At 45.4% G+C, this 16,036-nt stretch overlaps 1 protein-coding gene across 2 annotated transcripts in view; it reads left to right on the forward strand.

The window, feature by feature from the left end:
• Positions 1–16,036, forward strand: part of LOC311245085 (nuclear factor of activated T-cells 5-like) — a 72,605-nt gene that overhangs the window by 42,569 nt on the left and 14,000 nt on the right. For both annotated transcript variants that reach the window (XM_084334858.1, XM_084334859.1), the window contains exons 2-9: positions 107–235; positions 1,990–2,626; positions 3,259–3,442; positions 3,815–4,005; positions 4,981–5,153; positions 11,357–11,491; positions 12,538–12,590; positions 15,381–15,513. In XM_084334858.1, the coding sequence (XP_084190984.1) occupies positions 107–235; positions 1,990–2,626; positions 3,259–3,442; positions 3,815–4,005; positions 4,981–5,153; positions 11,357–11,491; positions 12,538–12,590; positions 15,381–15,513 (1,635 nt within the window). The remainder of the gene's footprint in view (positions 1–106; positions 236–1,989; positions 2,627–3,258; positions 3,443–3,814; positions 4,006–4,980; positions 5,154–11,356; positions 11,492–12,537; positions 12,591–15,380; positions 15,514–16,036) is intronic.

Genomic DNA, 16,036 nt, shown 5'->3' on the forward strand with positions numbered 1-16,036 from the left:
GTGAAGGCTGACCCTGTGAAGGCTGACCCTGTGAAGGCTAACCCTGTGAAGGCTAACCCTGTGAAGGCCCTAACGACCCAGTTCATCTGGTCTTCCTGTGTTGCAGAGTCGGTGTATGACCTCCTCCCCAAAGAGCTCCAGCTGCAGTGCTCCTCCACCCGGCCAGACCCCCCCGCCATGAGCCAGAAGAGTGGGGGAGAGGCGGGACCGCCCCCCTCTGCTGCCCTGGCCTCAGGTGAGTGGCCTCCTCGTCACACTTAACGCCATGATCTGGGATCAGTTCACCCTTTAATACCACGTCCTCCCCTAAACCGGTCGGGGCAGAAATGCTAATGTGACCTTGCGTCCATAACCTAAGGGGCATCTTCACCTTGGCTTGTGCCATGAGTTCTTCTGTAGGACCTTCTTCTGTAGGTAATAGAGAACAGCTAGGACCTTCTTCTGTAGGTAATAGAGAACAGCTAGGACCTTCTTCTGTAGGTAATAGAGAACAGCTAGGACCTTGAATGCTGAGGGCAAGTCGAAACGTAGCCTAGTCTTGTCAGACTTCACGCAGCGTTGCCTCACGTTGATCTAAATCCTGTTAATTGGATTTGCATCTTGCTTTTGAATTATTTTGCCTGTACACCCCCCCCCCCCCCCCCCCCCCCCCCATGGAATGATTTAAAATCAGCGTTGGTTCTTTGTTGTTTTCTGGAGGTAATGAATCTTCTTCTTGGCAAGAACAGCACATCTGTGTAGACTGGCAGGCAGCCTCTGTTTAGAGTGAGTTTTTAGACTGAGGTTGTCAGGAGAGTGCCAGCAGAATAAAAAAAGAAGAAGAATTTGCCACCCATGAACACCATACCAAGTCAGATAGGTAGCTGTGGTTTGTAGCAGTGGAAAAAAGACTCAACCTCCAGTCTTTGAAAGGAGCCGACTAATATCTGTAGACTGTGTAGGCTCTGTCTTCCCGCAAAGCAAGGAGAGGTTGCCCCTCAGCATCGGCACGCTGTTTTTCAAACTTCACACAGGATAAGAAGAAGCGCAATCTGATCCTAGATCATGGTTATCCAGCCTCGATTCTTTCTTCAGTTCCACCTGGAGAGCACTAACTTAACTCAGTCAACACACTCAAGTTGGAGAGAGAGAGAGCGCTTTTGTGCTGTGATCTTTATTTTGGCAAACAGCATGACGACCTGTAAATGTCCTTCAAATCACCATTAACCAGAACACACTTACTTCAAAGTGTCTATAGATGATCCACCTCCAGAGTTGCTTCTTCCTTCCCGCATTTTAACCCATCCAATTACACTGAATGACAGAAGTTGAGTCTTGAATGATCAGCTTTCTTGTTGCTCATTGGCTGTCTCGTTTTTATTGCAGGAAGTTCCCTCTGAGGCAGGGAGTGTCTGCATATAAAATGGTCTGCAGTTCACTGCTCCATAGGTCAGAGGCTTGTTTATTCTGTCTCCATGGCTACGCTCAGTCCCAACCAAATCCTCCAATTGGCATGCGCAAAACTATCGTGTACTACTGAATGCACATTGCAGAAACTACTGTTACCCCCGCAAATTTAATTTGGTGCCACATTTACTAGCTTGCAAATTTGGCTGCACAAGAAAGTCGTGCCAGATTTCTTTCCTTTTCTTTAATTGTTTTTCCTTTCTAGCAATGTGTATGTAACGATTTATAGCTTGCTTTTGTTTTTGTGAACAAAGCATGTCAGTTTTGTCACATTGATTTTAGTTGAGAGCTTTTTGTAGGAATTATAACAACGTGGGGCCTAGAGTACCTTTCTCAACTCTAACCTCAGAACATTTGATCAATGCCCGAGCTCTCGCATGCACAGTGGGGGGCGTATAACAAACAGGATCCCACTGAATTTAGAGTTGGGAAGAGGGGGATAATCTGGACGAATCATGCACAAATTCAGCTGCTTGAACGGGACTGCTAGCCTGCTCTGCGCGGACCCCCTCCGCTAACTCCTGTTGTTTGTACGTACCGCAGATGCCACCTCTTCCACCTCCAGCCCCTCGGCCCCTTCCGCCATGGGAGCCCCCTGCTCTGGCCCCCCCATGGCCCCCGCTACCTCTGTCTCAGACCACCCCAAGGCCCCCCAGCACCTCCATCCCAGCGGAGGTGATGGAGCGAGAGCCTCCGATATGCAGGGCACGGAGGGGGCTCTCTCTGCCCCGGGCAGGGTCAATAGCGGAGGGGCCAACCACGTAGCGGGAGAGCCAGGGGTGGCACCGGGGCTAGTTCAACAGCAGCCGCACCAGAACACCCCGTCCAAGCGGAGGCCCGTGCTGAGCATCTCCCCGCCCCCGGAGGACCTGTTTGACGACAGCCAGATGTCGTGCCAGGAGGAACCAGCCCCCTCGGGTCTGCCGGGCCCCGACTCGGAACACAGCAGCAGCATGTGGGCCGATGACTCGGCCTCCAACTTCAGCCTGATCAGCAGCAGCTCCTACAACGACAACACTGAGGTGCCGCGCAAGTCCAGAAAACGCACCCCGCGCCAGCGACCAGGCCCCAAGCCCACCCCGCCGGAGGACAGCATGGACGTGTTCGATGCGGACAGCGCCAAGGCCCCTCACTTTGTCCTGTCCCAGCTGGGCCCAGACAAGGCCAGTCCCAAGGCCAGGTAATGCTCACGTATCAGCCGTTTAAAACACCGTTTTGCCCCTTTGGGAGGCTTTTTAGCAGTGCTGTAAGTGTTTTTTTTTTTTTTATATATATATATATATATAAGTCTTCTACATGTTAAAATAATAGCTCTACACTCCGACAGCCATCACTGATATAGAGTGTCTGGTCAGTATAACATGGGTCTCTCAGTCCCTCTGCTCTGCAGTAAAAACTAAATAAATTTTCTGATATCCTGTTCTCACTTTATCCATTCAGGAGAGAGAACTCCACACTGCAAAAGTGGTCTGACAAAAATAAGAAATAGAAACTAGTTTTAAGCAAATGTGTCTTTGAAACAAGTAAAATAATCTCTTAATGCAGTAAGCAAATTTGTCTTGGCAAGATTTCTTGAAATAAGTATAAAAAAAAATATCTAGGGTTCTCTCTCCTGATTGAATAAAGTGGGAACAGGATACCAGATCATGTATCTTGTGTTTACTGCAGAGCGGAGGGACTAGGAGAGTAGACCCATGTTACTGACCAAACACACACTATATCGGTGATGACTGTCAGAATGTAGAGCTATTTAACACATATCTTAACAATAAAATACCACTTACAGCACCGTTAATGCTGTTTGTCTTGCAGCTCTCTGGACACTGGGACTCTGGCTAAAAGCGGGCTGCTGTCCGGTCAGTACCCCCAGAAGAGCGACGGGAAGGAGCTGAAGATCCTGGTCCAGCCAGAGACCCAGCACAGAGCCCGCTACCTGACGGAGGGCAGCAGAGGCTCTGTCAAAGATCGCACACAACAGGGCTTCCCCACCGTCAAGGTTGGACACAGGTTGATTCCTAACAAAATTGCATCAGTTTTGGTGAACTGGCGAAGAAATGGCTTCTTGTAATAGATTAGAATAGAAAGTACTTCTATTATATTATATTCGCTCACAATAAACATTTAGGTAGTCAAAAATCTAAATAAGAATAGAAATATAGTCATGGATATACATTCTAACATACGTATGTATATACATTCTAAAATATACAGTAAAATGTACAGTAAAAATATAAATGTAAAATGTACAAATGTAATAATATTGTGCTTTCTAGAGATTGTTACTGCAGAGGACAAGGTGTTTGGTCTTGTGGAGGAGCTTGTGTGATATGATGGTTTCTCAGTTGTTCTTGTCTCCTTGCTCGCCCAGTTGGAGGGCGTGACGGAGCCAGTGGTGCTGCAGGTGTTTGTCGCCAGCGATGCGGGTCGAGTGAAGCCTCACGGTTTCTACCAGGCGTGCAGAGTGACGGGACGCAACACCACGGCCTGCACGGAGGTGGACATAGAGGGCACCACCGTCATAGAGGTCCCCCTGGAGCCCGGCACGGACATGACACTTGCGTAAGGGATTGTTTTTATTTGTATTTAACCAGGCAGGTCCAACAAATTCTTATTTACAACAACGGCCTGGCGAGAGGACAAAAGGGCAAATCTTTTTGAATAATAATAATAAAAAAATTTATAAAATAGAAAAGAGACAGACAATACATACATCACAGAGGTAAGGAAAACAATTAAAACACATCAAACAAACAACCAAATAAAATGACATGGTATGTAATACATGAAGCAGTAATATACATTGTCCTTTTAAAATATATATTTATGATACAGCATGTTTCAGGGATCCTACGGTCATGGAAAATCTGAAAAAAGCCATGGGATTTGAAAATGGTGTTATGGAATATGATACATTATCCGAAGGGTTTTGGAGCTTGGCTGCTAATAGATCTAGTTACCTTTTGAGGAGGAATAACAATCCCACAGTATCTGCAGGGTATTAAAAATAATACTTAAATTTAATTTGCACAGGTATTACATTTCTGTGGGGGCAGTCCGGCTGTCGGGAGATGTAATAATATTACATATATTTAATGTTTTTGTATTCGAGGGCTATTGGGAGCTTGGTGCGTCTGGCGAGAGCTTGTATGGAATGCGAGAATTTAAATTGGCAGCCACCAATTCAATGTCACTATGTGTTTATAAATAATGTTTTTGCTAACATGGTTGTGAAATTGCGTCATATTAAAAAGGTCTTACAAAGTCTTAAATTTAACTTGTTGAAACATGCAGATACCCTGAATCCAAATAGTGTATTTCCTGTTTCAAAATCTAAGTGAACATATATTTTATTCTATCGTGTTTTATTAGGAAACAAGTGTACGAACTAAGATGTTTGTATTGATCTGACGACGTTCATACGTGAGCAGTTTGTTTGTCCCATTGGCCAGTAGATGTCCAGTAGATGTCCGGTAGATGTCCGGTAGATGTCCAGTAGATACCCAGTGTCATTCATCATGGTCTTGTCTTCTACAGGGTGGACTGCGTGGGCATCCTGAAGCTGCGTAACGCAGACGTGGAGGCCCGTATCGGCGTGGCCGGGTCCAAGAAGAAGAGCACCCGTGCCAGGCTGGCCTTCAGGGTCAACATCCCCCAGCCTGATGGCTCCTGTCTCATCCTGCAGACCCCCTCCTCAGCTATTCTCTGCAGTGAGTGACCCAACATAACACGCTTGTCCCACATCCAACAAGGTGACAAAACGCCATTCTTCACCTTAGAAACGTAGTTAAAATATGACCGTTTATAAATCAAAAGGACTCTGAAAAACTGATCCATGCCTTTATTGCAAGTTGACTTGTCTACTGTCATGCACTCCAGAGACTCTAACTCATTCAAGAGGAGACACCACATCAATCCAGTGTTGGCTACTCTGCAGCTAGGCTATTAACTAGAACCAAGAGGAGAGACCACACCAGTCCAGTGTTAGCCACTCTGCAGCTAGGCTATTAACTAGAACCAAGAGGAGAGACCACACCAGTCCAGTGTTAGCCACTCTGCAGCTAGGCTATTAACTAGAACCAAGAGGAGAGACCACATCAGTCCAGTGTTAGCCACTCTGCAGCTAGGCTACGGTATTAACTAGAACCAACAGGAGAGACCACACCAGTCCAGTGTTAGCCACTCTGCAGCTAGGCTATTAACTAGAACCAAGAGGAGAGACCACACCAGTCCAGTGTTAGCCACTCTGCAGCTAGGCTATTAACTAGAACCAAGAGGAGAGACCACACCAGTCCAGTGTTGGCTACTCTGCAGCTAGGCTATTAACTAGAACCAAGAGGAGAGACCACACCAGTCCAGTGTTAGCCACTCTGCAGCTAGGCTATTAACTAGAACCAAGAGGAGAGACCACACCAGTCCAGTGTTGGCTACTCTGCAGCTAGGCTATTAACTAGAACCAAGAGGAGAGACCACACCAGTCCAGTGTTAGCCACTCTGCAGCTAGGCTATTAACTAGAACCAAGAGGAGAGACCACACCAGTCCAGTGTTAGCCACTCTGCAGCTAGGCTATTAACTAGAACCAAGAGGAGAGACCACACCAGTCCAGTGTTAGCCACTCTGCAGCTAGGCTATTAACTAGAACCAAGAGGAGAGAGCACCAGTGTTGGCTACTCTGCCCTGGCTTCCGGTAACATTTAGAATCGTTTTTTATAACAACTCAACCAGCTTATATACAAAGCCCTAAATGGAACAGGACCAAGCTACGTTGCCAATTCTCTTGTCAACTATGTGCCCCCAAGAACATTAAGATCATCCACTACTGGTTTATTGAAGGGTCCCAGCAACAGCCAAAAGAAAATCAGGGCTGCAGCCTTTGCTAATTACGCACCAAAGATATGGAACACTTTACCTTTGGACAAAATTATATTTACTTCACCATAGCTTAATACATTCTGCCACTTAGACTCATTACATGCACACTGTTTATTATTGTTACTATTGGGTCTGCTTAAGAGTTGCTTAACATATTCAGCGCCAGACCCGGGATAAGTCGGGTTAACTCGCCATCGCTAGAGCGCCAAACCCGAGAGAACCTGGGTTTTAATCGTTATTTTATTCACTATATCCATTCATAATTCATCCATCCAGCCTGATGTTATCATTGGGAATGACTCTGAGATTGCAAACGGCCAATACCGCCACCTAACGCCTTGCGGCCGGTATTGCACATCATTGAAAATTCTCTGGCTTGGGCTGTACGTCGATCTAAGAAGTCCGGTCCAGATTTTCCTTCTCGGGCATGAGTAACTTTTATAACACATGGATTGGGGAGACTCAGGTACAGTGGATTCATGTGTTTTGGTGGATAACGTTGGCCACACGGCCGCGATCAATATTTGGAATGGCGATCAGATAATTGGATTATTCTTTTTGCAGTACATCATATACAAGGTAAGGACTATATGTTATCAATCTTGCGTTGATCTGATATTTATTTCCCCGCGATCGCAGCGTGTGTCTGTAGTGTACTGTGTAATGTATGCCGTTGGTGGCGGTCGAAGCATGGAAAACGACCTCCCCCCCACCCTTTCGTGCATGCATGATGAAACATAATACCGATAATCTAGCGTTGATTTCAGAATGATTCTTTTTTTTTTATCCACTTTTTCTCCCCATTTTCTATTTTTCTCCCATCCCAATTTCATGTATCCAATTCTTCCCTCCCCTGTCTTGAACGTTGCTAGACTATGCCTCCCACAGGTCGGTTGTAGTGAGGACAGAAGCCGTGCGTCACGTGTCCCCTCCGGTACACGAGGAGGCAGCCTGTCGCATCTTTTCACAGCAGCAGCTCGAACTCAGTGGCGAGGAGTAACGCGTGGGAGGCTCACGCTGCCCCCGCTGCTTCCTGCTTCCGCCGCACCGGCGTCACCAAACCGACCTGTAGGAGTCGCTGTCCACAGTGTCAAATCCCCACCCACCAGCTTCCCCACTCTCTAACACTTGCCAATTGTGTTAGTATGAACGACCGGCCAGCCGGTAGCAACGCCGAGAGCTGGGCTCGAACCCAGCGTCTCCTACGTTAGAGGCGAGCGCCTTGCCCACTGCGCCAATCAGCCGCCCGATTTCAGAAAACGCTGTTTGCCGGAGTTTCCTGGGATTACACAGGAGCACTCTAAAACTATACTCATATTCACCACGGTATAAAACGGAAATGTATGGATGCATGTTGACCGGCAGAAACTCACTGACAATCGACGTTGTTATTAGATCCATAGTAGGGCTGCACGATTTTGGGAAATAATTTAATTGCGATTTTTCTGACGGATATTGCGATTGCGATTAAATTTGCGATTATAATTATTATTCTTTTTAAGCAGCCCCACAGAGGTTTATTGTAAAATGCGGCTTGCATCTGGCCTACGCAGTGGGTCTTTTCGGGACACCAAGCCTGAAAATGTTTCTTTTTACCTGGGAATCGATACCGGTACCCAACGGTACCTTTTTTTCTGTACTTTACTCTCCCTCTCTGAAGTCTAAACTTCACAACACACAATCTAAAATCCCTTACCTCCCTCTCCCAAACTTCCTGGTTAAATACATTTAATTTTTTATTTTATTTTTATAAAAAAAAAAAATTGCGATTTAAATTTAAAATTTTTTTTGCTAATTGCATCATTCCAAATCGCGATTTCGATCGATTAATCGTTCAGCCCTAATCCATAGCTATAATATTTAATATAGGTTTAGCACTGCACACACCAGAATATATCCCCATTGAACAGAGCGCTGGCACACAACGCCCATAGCGACCTCTGGCGCTGAACCTGTTAAAGGAGACTGTAACCAGGTCAGCTTGACCACAAGCAGACGTTTCCTCTCCGCATTGGGAACTCTCATTAACACTTTCAGTGCCGGCCATAACGTTGATTAATGTCCTTGAGTGCCATCATCCACTTCAATGATAGCGTTAAAAATGCATAATCTATGTTTTAAATTATGGCTATGTGTCTAATCTGCCTGTCGCTTATCAATGACTTGTTTGCAGTCAACATTGTCGAAACGTATTGTTTTTTAATCGGTTCATATCCTTTTTATAGCATTTCGAAAAGCTATTGTTTTTTGAAAATAGAAAGATTCCCTCATAAACGGCATTTATTGGAATATTCTCGAATACACTAGACGCGTTGTCATTTGTCGGCCTATTTATGAATCGTTTTCAAATAAACGCTAGATTATCGATAGTATATGTGTACTTATGCACGCTATAGAAGCGAGCTGAGAAATCGATTACCTAATTTCTTCAACATCACACACACATATATACACATACAGGACACACTGTTATCTCAGTGAATACAGCTCTGATTATCCTAAAACTGGTAACATAGACTCCTTACCTTAGATCAGATGTTCTCCAAAAAGATTATTCCAATTCCTGATCGCCATTCCAAATATCGATCGCGTTTATTGATTGATTATTGGCTGCTGTAAATATATATTCCAGGCTGCTTTCCAACTCGCGATCACTTCCATGTTCATCAGATCCCTCGCCAGCATAATGGAGCCAGTTTGCTCCCCCCACACAGATCCACCAGTCTAATCGAATGGCCTGCAGTTACACAGGGATAGACGATAGGGGGCGGTATTTTCCCATCTGAGCTCCTAGAGGGGCTGCTGTACCAACGGGAGACTCGGTTGATGAAATATGAATTCAGATCGCTAATGAAAAAATCAAACGACAATTCGCGTCATCGGCACTCAACGGGGGGCATGAAAAGACGACATAACACGTCGCTGGCACTCAAAGTGTTAAGAACGGCGAGTTAGTGAGTCAGTGATTATTGTATTGATTATTGTGTGTATGCTGCTATTTTAAAAGCATTATAATGCACCTTAGCCTTTTAATACATTCTGACACATTACACCAGTCGTCCCCAAATTACGGCCCGCGGGCCGAATCCGGCCCGCCTCCACATTTGGCCCGGCCCCCTAGAGCCCCGGAGCTAAAAAAAGAAAAAAGATATATATATATATATTTTTTTTTTTTTTTTTTTTGAGGTGGCAGCATCCCCATTGTCTGTGCTGAATGTTTGTTAGTGTTTGATATTTTGTTGGTTTTTAGTACTTTTAAACATCCATTTTAGTAAGTAGTAGTTTTCATTTGATCCTATAATTTTTTCATTCACCGATTTGTGGACTTTTTTTTGTGTCCTTAAAGGCGCCTTATAAATAAAATGCATTATTATTATTATTATCATCCAGGAGGGAAAAGACACTTTGGATAGTAGGGACTGCATCTCTGCCTGTCCTGGCCAGGAAACACTTTGCAACTGTGATCTCCTCTGGCAGTAGTTGGATATTGTAATCTGTGGCGAGGGATTGCAGCAATTCCACTGAGAGAAACTGGTCTGAGGCTGGATAACATGCCTGTATTGCCTCTCATAAGTTGTTCTCCAACTCATGAGAACCTGCTCTCAAGCTCTTGGTTATGTGTGGCTTTCTGGAAAACAATAAATGTTTACGTTTAGGCACCCCTGCGATCGTCACACTTTTTCTGTTACAAACTGACCCCGGCCCCCACCAGAGAAGGGAAAAGTTATGTGGCCCTCACAGGAAAAAGTTTGGGGACCCCTGCATTACACTCATTAAATCCACACTGATTATTTTATTGTAAATCAGATCTATTTTATTGTTTTATTACGTGCATTATTTTTACCTTATCTTATTCTCTGCACTACTTTTATTCTGTCTATTTTAGGCTCATTTTATGTCTATTTCTACTGCTGTGAAGCACTGCAATTCTTATGTCAGGTGCTATACAAATAAAGTATATTATTGTCAGTGGGGCTGGCCTTAGAGCTGCCGCAGTATTGATGTTTTCCTTACCTGCACAAATCTGTGAAGTCATTCACTAATCACAGTAACCACCATGACAGATAAACCTAGAAACCACATACCTCTTTATCCCTGAAGCAGAGCTCGGAATGATTGCTTTCCTACAGTCTGGAATGATGGTTTTTCTACAGTCTGGAAGGGCGTTCTTCACCCCTCTGTTTACAAAGCAAAGACGCACATCTGACAACTGACCTGATGGCAGGCTGCATGGACCCCATGGTCCTGATTGACCTGATGGCAAGGCTGCAGGGACCTCTCCATGGTCCTGATTGACCTGATGGCAAGGCTGCAGGGACCTCTCCATGGTCCTGAATGATTGACCTGATGGCAAGGCTGCAGGGACCTCTCCATGGTCTTGATTGACCTGATGGCAAGGCTGCAGGGACCTCTCCATGGTCCGGATTGTGAAATCTGTGTACATGTGGACAGGGGCATCGGTCATGATGTTAATGTGCCCCAGAGACTCTTAAGTTAGCGTGTAAAGTCCAAAACTAGAGGCTTAGTAACTGCTACTATTTTGTAACTAATCGGCTACTTAAAGTTGGTTGTATCATAATTACTTGGGGCATAAACTGACCAGTTTGGATGTAAAGTCATTACTAATACAAGTGGCCAATCAACAATTAAAGCTGGAGTTCCATTGCCATGGTTACTGTGCACATTAGCCTGCTGACTGGCATTGGCTTTTTGGCATCATGGTTGACTAGATCTCCATTATATCAATAAATAAAATCTCTGCTGGATTACTGAGTTGCTAAATGGAATGCAATTACTGAAGGAATTATGCTGTGTGCAGAAAGAACTGCTGTTTTACTGTTGGTGAGGGTAATTTTATGATGTTGTGTCTCATGACAATATTGATTTATTGCCCTACGTGTGAGAAAGTTCATAAAGCTTCTGCTTGATGAACATCAGCTCCTACATGATTCCATCCTATGAAAATGAAATGCTGATGGGTGTGGATTAGGAACTCTTTCAGTATGTTTCCATTCATTGGCTCCTGTTGTCTCTCCCCAGCTCAACCAGCGGGGGTGCCAGAGATCCTGAAGAAGAGCCTTCACAGCTGCTCAGTGAGAGGAGGAGAGGAGGTCTTCATCATAGGGAAGAACTTCCTCAAAGGAACCAAAGTTATTTTCCAGGAGAATATTGCAGGTACCGCCGCTTTCATACAATTAATCGCCAGTCTGTGTAGGGTGTATAACAATCCTAGCCAACTTTGATACAATTAACCGCCAGTCTGTAGGGTAATAATAATAATTCATTTATTTTGTAAAGCGCTTTTCAAAGACGCAAAGTCGCTGACAATAGACCAAAAAAAATAAACAGAACCACAGGGAAACGGAGGACAATAAGAATACACAGGAAACATAAAACCACGAGTAACGGATAACAAATACGGGAGTGAGTAGGGGAGACAGTCAGGAGCAGAGTAAGGGAAAACCAAGGGGGGTGGGGGGGGGGGCAGGAGAGGAGAGAACGTGGGGCAGGGGGAAATGGTGGCGAGTTGGAGGAGGGTGGTTATGGGTAAGGAAGGTAGGTTTTGAGTCTGGATTTGAAGGTGGAGAGTGAGGGAGAGTCTCTGATGGTCTGAGGGAGGGAGTTCCAGAGTCGGGGTGCAGCTTGTGAGAATGCCCGGTCACCGAAACTTTTGAGTTTGGATGACGGGACAGTGAGGGAAAGAGTGGAAGAGGACCGGAGGGAACGGGTGCGGCGGTAGGGGAGAAGGAGGTCAGTCAGGTAGGGGGGGGGGGGGGGGGGGGGGCAGGCAGGCTATGGAGGGTGTATGACAATCCAAGCCAACTTTGATACAATGAACCATATTCACACGGCAGCCATTTTGCTCTTATTGTCATGCTCAGGATGGGATTCCTTTCCACCCTGTTCCCACCACCATTTAGGCAACAGATATATAATCTTACATTTTAACCACGGTTCGGTTTTTAAATTAAATGTGAACCTTTTATAAATGTGTATGAAAATGTAACGGGGGCTCATTCAGTAAGAAATTGTTGAATAGTTGAAACCTCTAGGTTATTAGTTCAGTAATATGTCCAAGAATAAGCCATTGTGCATCGATAAAGTTTTATACCCCTACCAGCTTGTGTTTTGTTATCGTTGAATTTTGCTGTCTCAAGAATATTGGTCTCATGCATGTGCAACACTGATGGATGGATGATCGTCTTCTGTTCTATTGCCAGATGATAGTTCCTGGCAAGCTGAAGCAAAGATAGACATGGAGCTGTTCCACCAGGTAAGAACATAACTGCTGTTTCCACTGTTCTGCACCCTGAACGTTCACCACAAAGCTACATCTTGTCAAACATCTGTGTTCCATGTCTGACGTTGTACTGCGGAATGTAATTCCTCCTTCGGATCACTCCTACGCAGAGCTGTCTCTACGCCCGTACATCACACTCCTACGCAGAGCTGTCTCTACGCCCGTACATCACACTCCTACGCAGAGCTGTCTCTACGCCCATACATCACACTCCTACGCAGAGCTGTCTCTACGCCCATACATCACACTCCTACGCAGAGCTGTCTCTACGCCCATACATCACACTCCTACGCAGAGCTGTCTCTACGCCCGTACATCACACTCCTACGCAGAGCTGTCTCTACGCCCATACATCACACTCCTACGCAGAGCTGTCTCTACGCCCATACATCACACTCCTACGCAGAGCTGTCTCTACGCCCGTACATCACACTCCTACGCAGAGCTGTCTCTACGCCCGTACATCACACTCCTACGCAGAGCTGTCTCTACGCCCGTACATCACACTCCTACGCAGAGCTGTCTCTACGCCCGTACATCACACTCCTACGCAGAGCGGTCTCTACACCCGTACGTCACACTCCTACGCAGAGCTGTCTACACCCGTACGTCACACTCCTACGCAGAGCTGTCTACACCCGTACGTCACACTCCTACGCAGAGCTGTCTACTCCCGTACGTCACACTCCTACGCAGAGCTGTCTACTCCCGTACGTCACACTCCTACGCAGAGCTGTCTCTACGCCCGTAAATCACACTCCTACGCAGAGCTGTCTACGCCCGTACGTCACACTCCTACGCAGAGCTGTCTCTACGCCCGTACGTCACACTCCTACACAGAGCGGTCTCTACACCCGTACGTCACACTCCTATGCAGAGCTGTCTCTACGCCTGTACAGGGGTGGGACGATACATCGATCCAGATCGATATATCGATCTATTATCAATGATCCAATAGGATCGATGCAACAAAAAAAGATCGGTACATATTGCGATACTCTTATTTTGAAAATCCTGTGGCGAGTCGTATCCGCCCAACAGCACAGCAGTAGCATGTGAAACGTTGTGTAGACATTACAGCAGAGCAGGGCTCGGAGCAGTGTGCCTATTTTGCGACCCGAAATAAGTCCCTGCTGTTTTTTTCCGCAACCGGTCAAATGCATCTAACATGCTTTGCATCCTCGCTATTCCGTTAAAGACCGAAATTAACGTTACGTTAGTGTAAGCTAACTAAGCTAAGCTAACCCTGATCAGAGCCATAGAGAGAACAGCAGAGGTCCATTAGTGGGGACTGGGGAAGGGGGGGTGGAGGGGCATTCTCCCGTTCTGTCTGTGTGTTAGTGGGTACTGGGGAAGGGGGGGGGGGGCATTCTCCCTTTCTGTGTGTGTGCGCGTTTGGAAAGACCAGATGAAGTCAGAGGAGTATATTATTGATAGTAAATTTACTGAGGATGGACAGATAATGTTGATATTTAAACATAAAAAATACAATACATAATATATGTATTCATGATCATCATGCAACATAAAACAATTGTAGGAACGGTTTGGGAGAGGAAGGGGTTTTAGGTTGCGTGTTGTGAGTTCCAAATCAGGGGCGCCAGGGTGGCGCACCACGTAACTGTGCTGCAGTGTAACGCAGCCGTCCCGGGTTCGACTCCCGGACCCGGAGACCCTTGCTGCATGTCCTCCCCCCATATCTCCTCCCATCCTTCCTCTCTGCCGGGCCTATCCGAATAAAGCAATAAAATGCCAAAAAAATTCTCTTTAAATTTTTTTTTAAAGCTCATATCAAAATGTGGCACTTTACAGTGAACAGGAGGTCTATTTGTATTAAAAACAATAGATTGTTTTTCATTTAAATGTCTGGAAGAGCTCAAATTTAAATGTCAAATAATATTTCCGTTGCGTTTTTTGAGTTGATCTAAATGTTACTGATTGTGTTAAATGGGCATATAATATCGCCTCATCGATCGCAGGCACCTGAATCTAATCGTATCGTATCGTGGCAGACTTTGTGATATCGGCAAATATCATATCATTGTCCAAAGAATCGATATCGTATCATATCGTGATGAAACTGGTGATTCCCACCCCTAATGAAAATGCGTTAATAACTTTGAATTGAGTGTATGTGGGCGACGGTGGCTCGGGAGGTAGAGCAGTCATCTGGTAATCCAGAGGTTCCCGGTTCGATTCCCGCTCCTCCCAGGCAGTGTCGATGTGTCCTTGAGCAAGACACTTAACCCCTAATTGATCCCGATGTGCAGGTTGGCACCTTGCATGGTTGCCTCTGCCGTCGGTGTGTGAGTGAATGGGTAAAATGTGAGGAACAAATTGTAAAGCGCTTTTTTATGCACTGATGTGATCATCAGAAAAGTTTGTTATGCGTAATGAAACCACACCTTTATGGCTGCGTTCATCATCGCTTTGCATGGATATAGTGAATAAACAAGGCTGCAAAGTTCAAAAAAAAAATATATATATATATATATATATATATATATATACTGTATATAATAATAGATTTTCAACAGAATTTCTGTTCGGAGACTAAGAAATATGAGGGGAACAGTAATATAATATTATTTATTCAATTAAGGAAAAATTATATGAGCACCAGTTAGTTTACTTCCTCTTTGGGCAGAGATGTTTGACATTAGAACATCATCCAACTCTCTGCGTAGGAGTGTGCTCCTCTGGATCACTCTCTTGAGGTGCGTTCTTGCCTGATGTGTCTGTTTGTTGTTGTTTTCTCTCCAGAACCATTTGATAGTGAAGGTCCCTCCGTTCCACAACCAGTCCATTTCTTCTCCCGTTTCCGTGGTGATCTTTGTGATGACCAATGCTGGGAAATCACACGAACCCCAGTCTTTCACCTACACTCCAGACTCAGGTACACATCACTCTCTACACAGAAATGATGGGATTCATCTGTTTAGGGGCGACGTTGGGCCAAAGACGTTTCAGGAGGTAGACGATCAGCTGACTGTACGAGCTTACTGCCCACCCCACCTAGAGATTGTAACCTTTTCTGTCCTATACAAATTGGACCGTCTCTTACAAGGTGAAGGTGTTGTGGACATTCTGATAATTAACTGAAGTTTTTACTGACTTGTACATCAAGAGGAAAACAGTTTACAAGACTTCAGTGTTAGCGAGCACGTCTGTGTAAAGGTCCTGCTCGTTTAGGAGACCGGAAGGTGTCTCTCAGGCAAGCACTACCGGAGTCTCATGGCCAGTACAGAGAGACACAAAAGGAGCTTCTATCCCCAGGCCATCAGGACGCTCAATGACTCTATGCAACACTAACCCATCCATTCAGTGCACACACTCACTTTAAACATTCACCTTTAACATTCACTTTAAACACTTAACACTACACCATATCCCTGTACACACACGACTGTGTGGCTCAG

This window comes from Notolepis coatsorum (assembly GCF_963971535.1).
Source record: "Notolepis coatsorum genome assembly, chromosome: 18".
In the NCBI taxonomy this organism is placed as follows: domain Eukaryota; kingdom Metazoa; phylum Chordata; class Actinopteri; order Aulopiformes; family Paralepididae; genus Notolepis; species Notolepis coatsorum.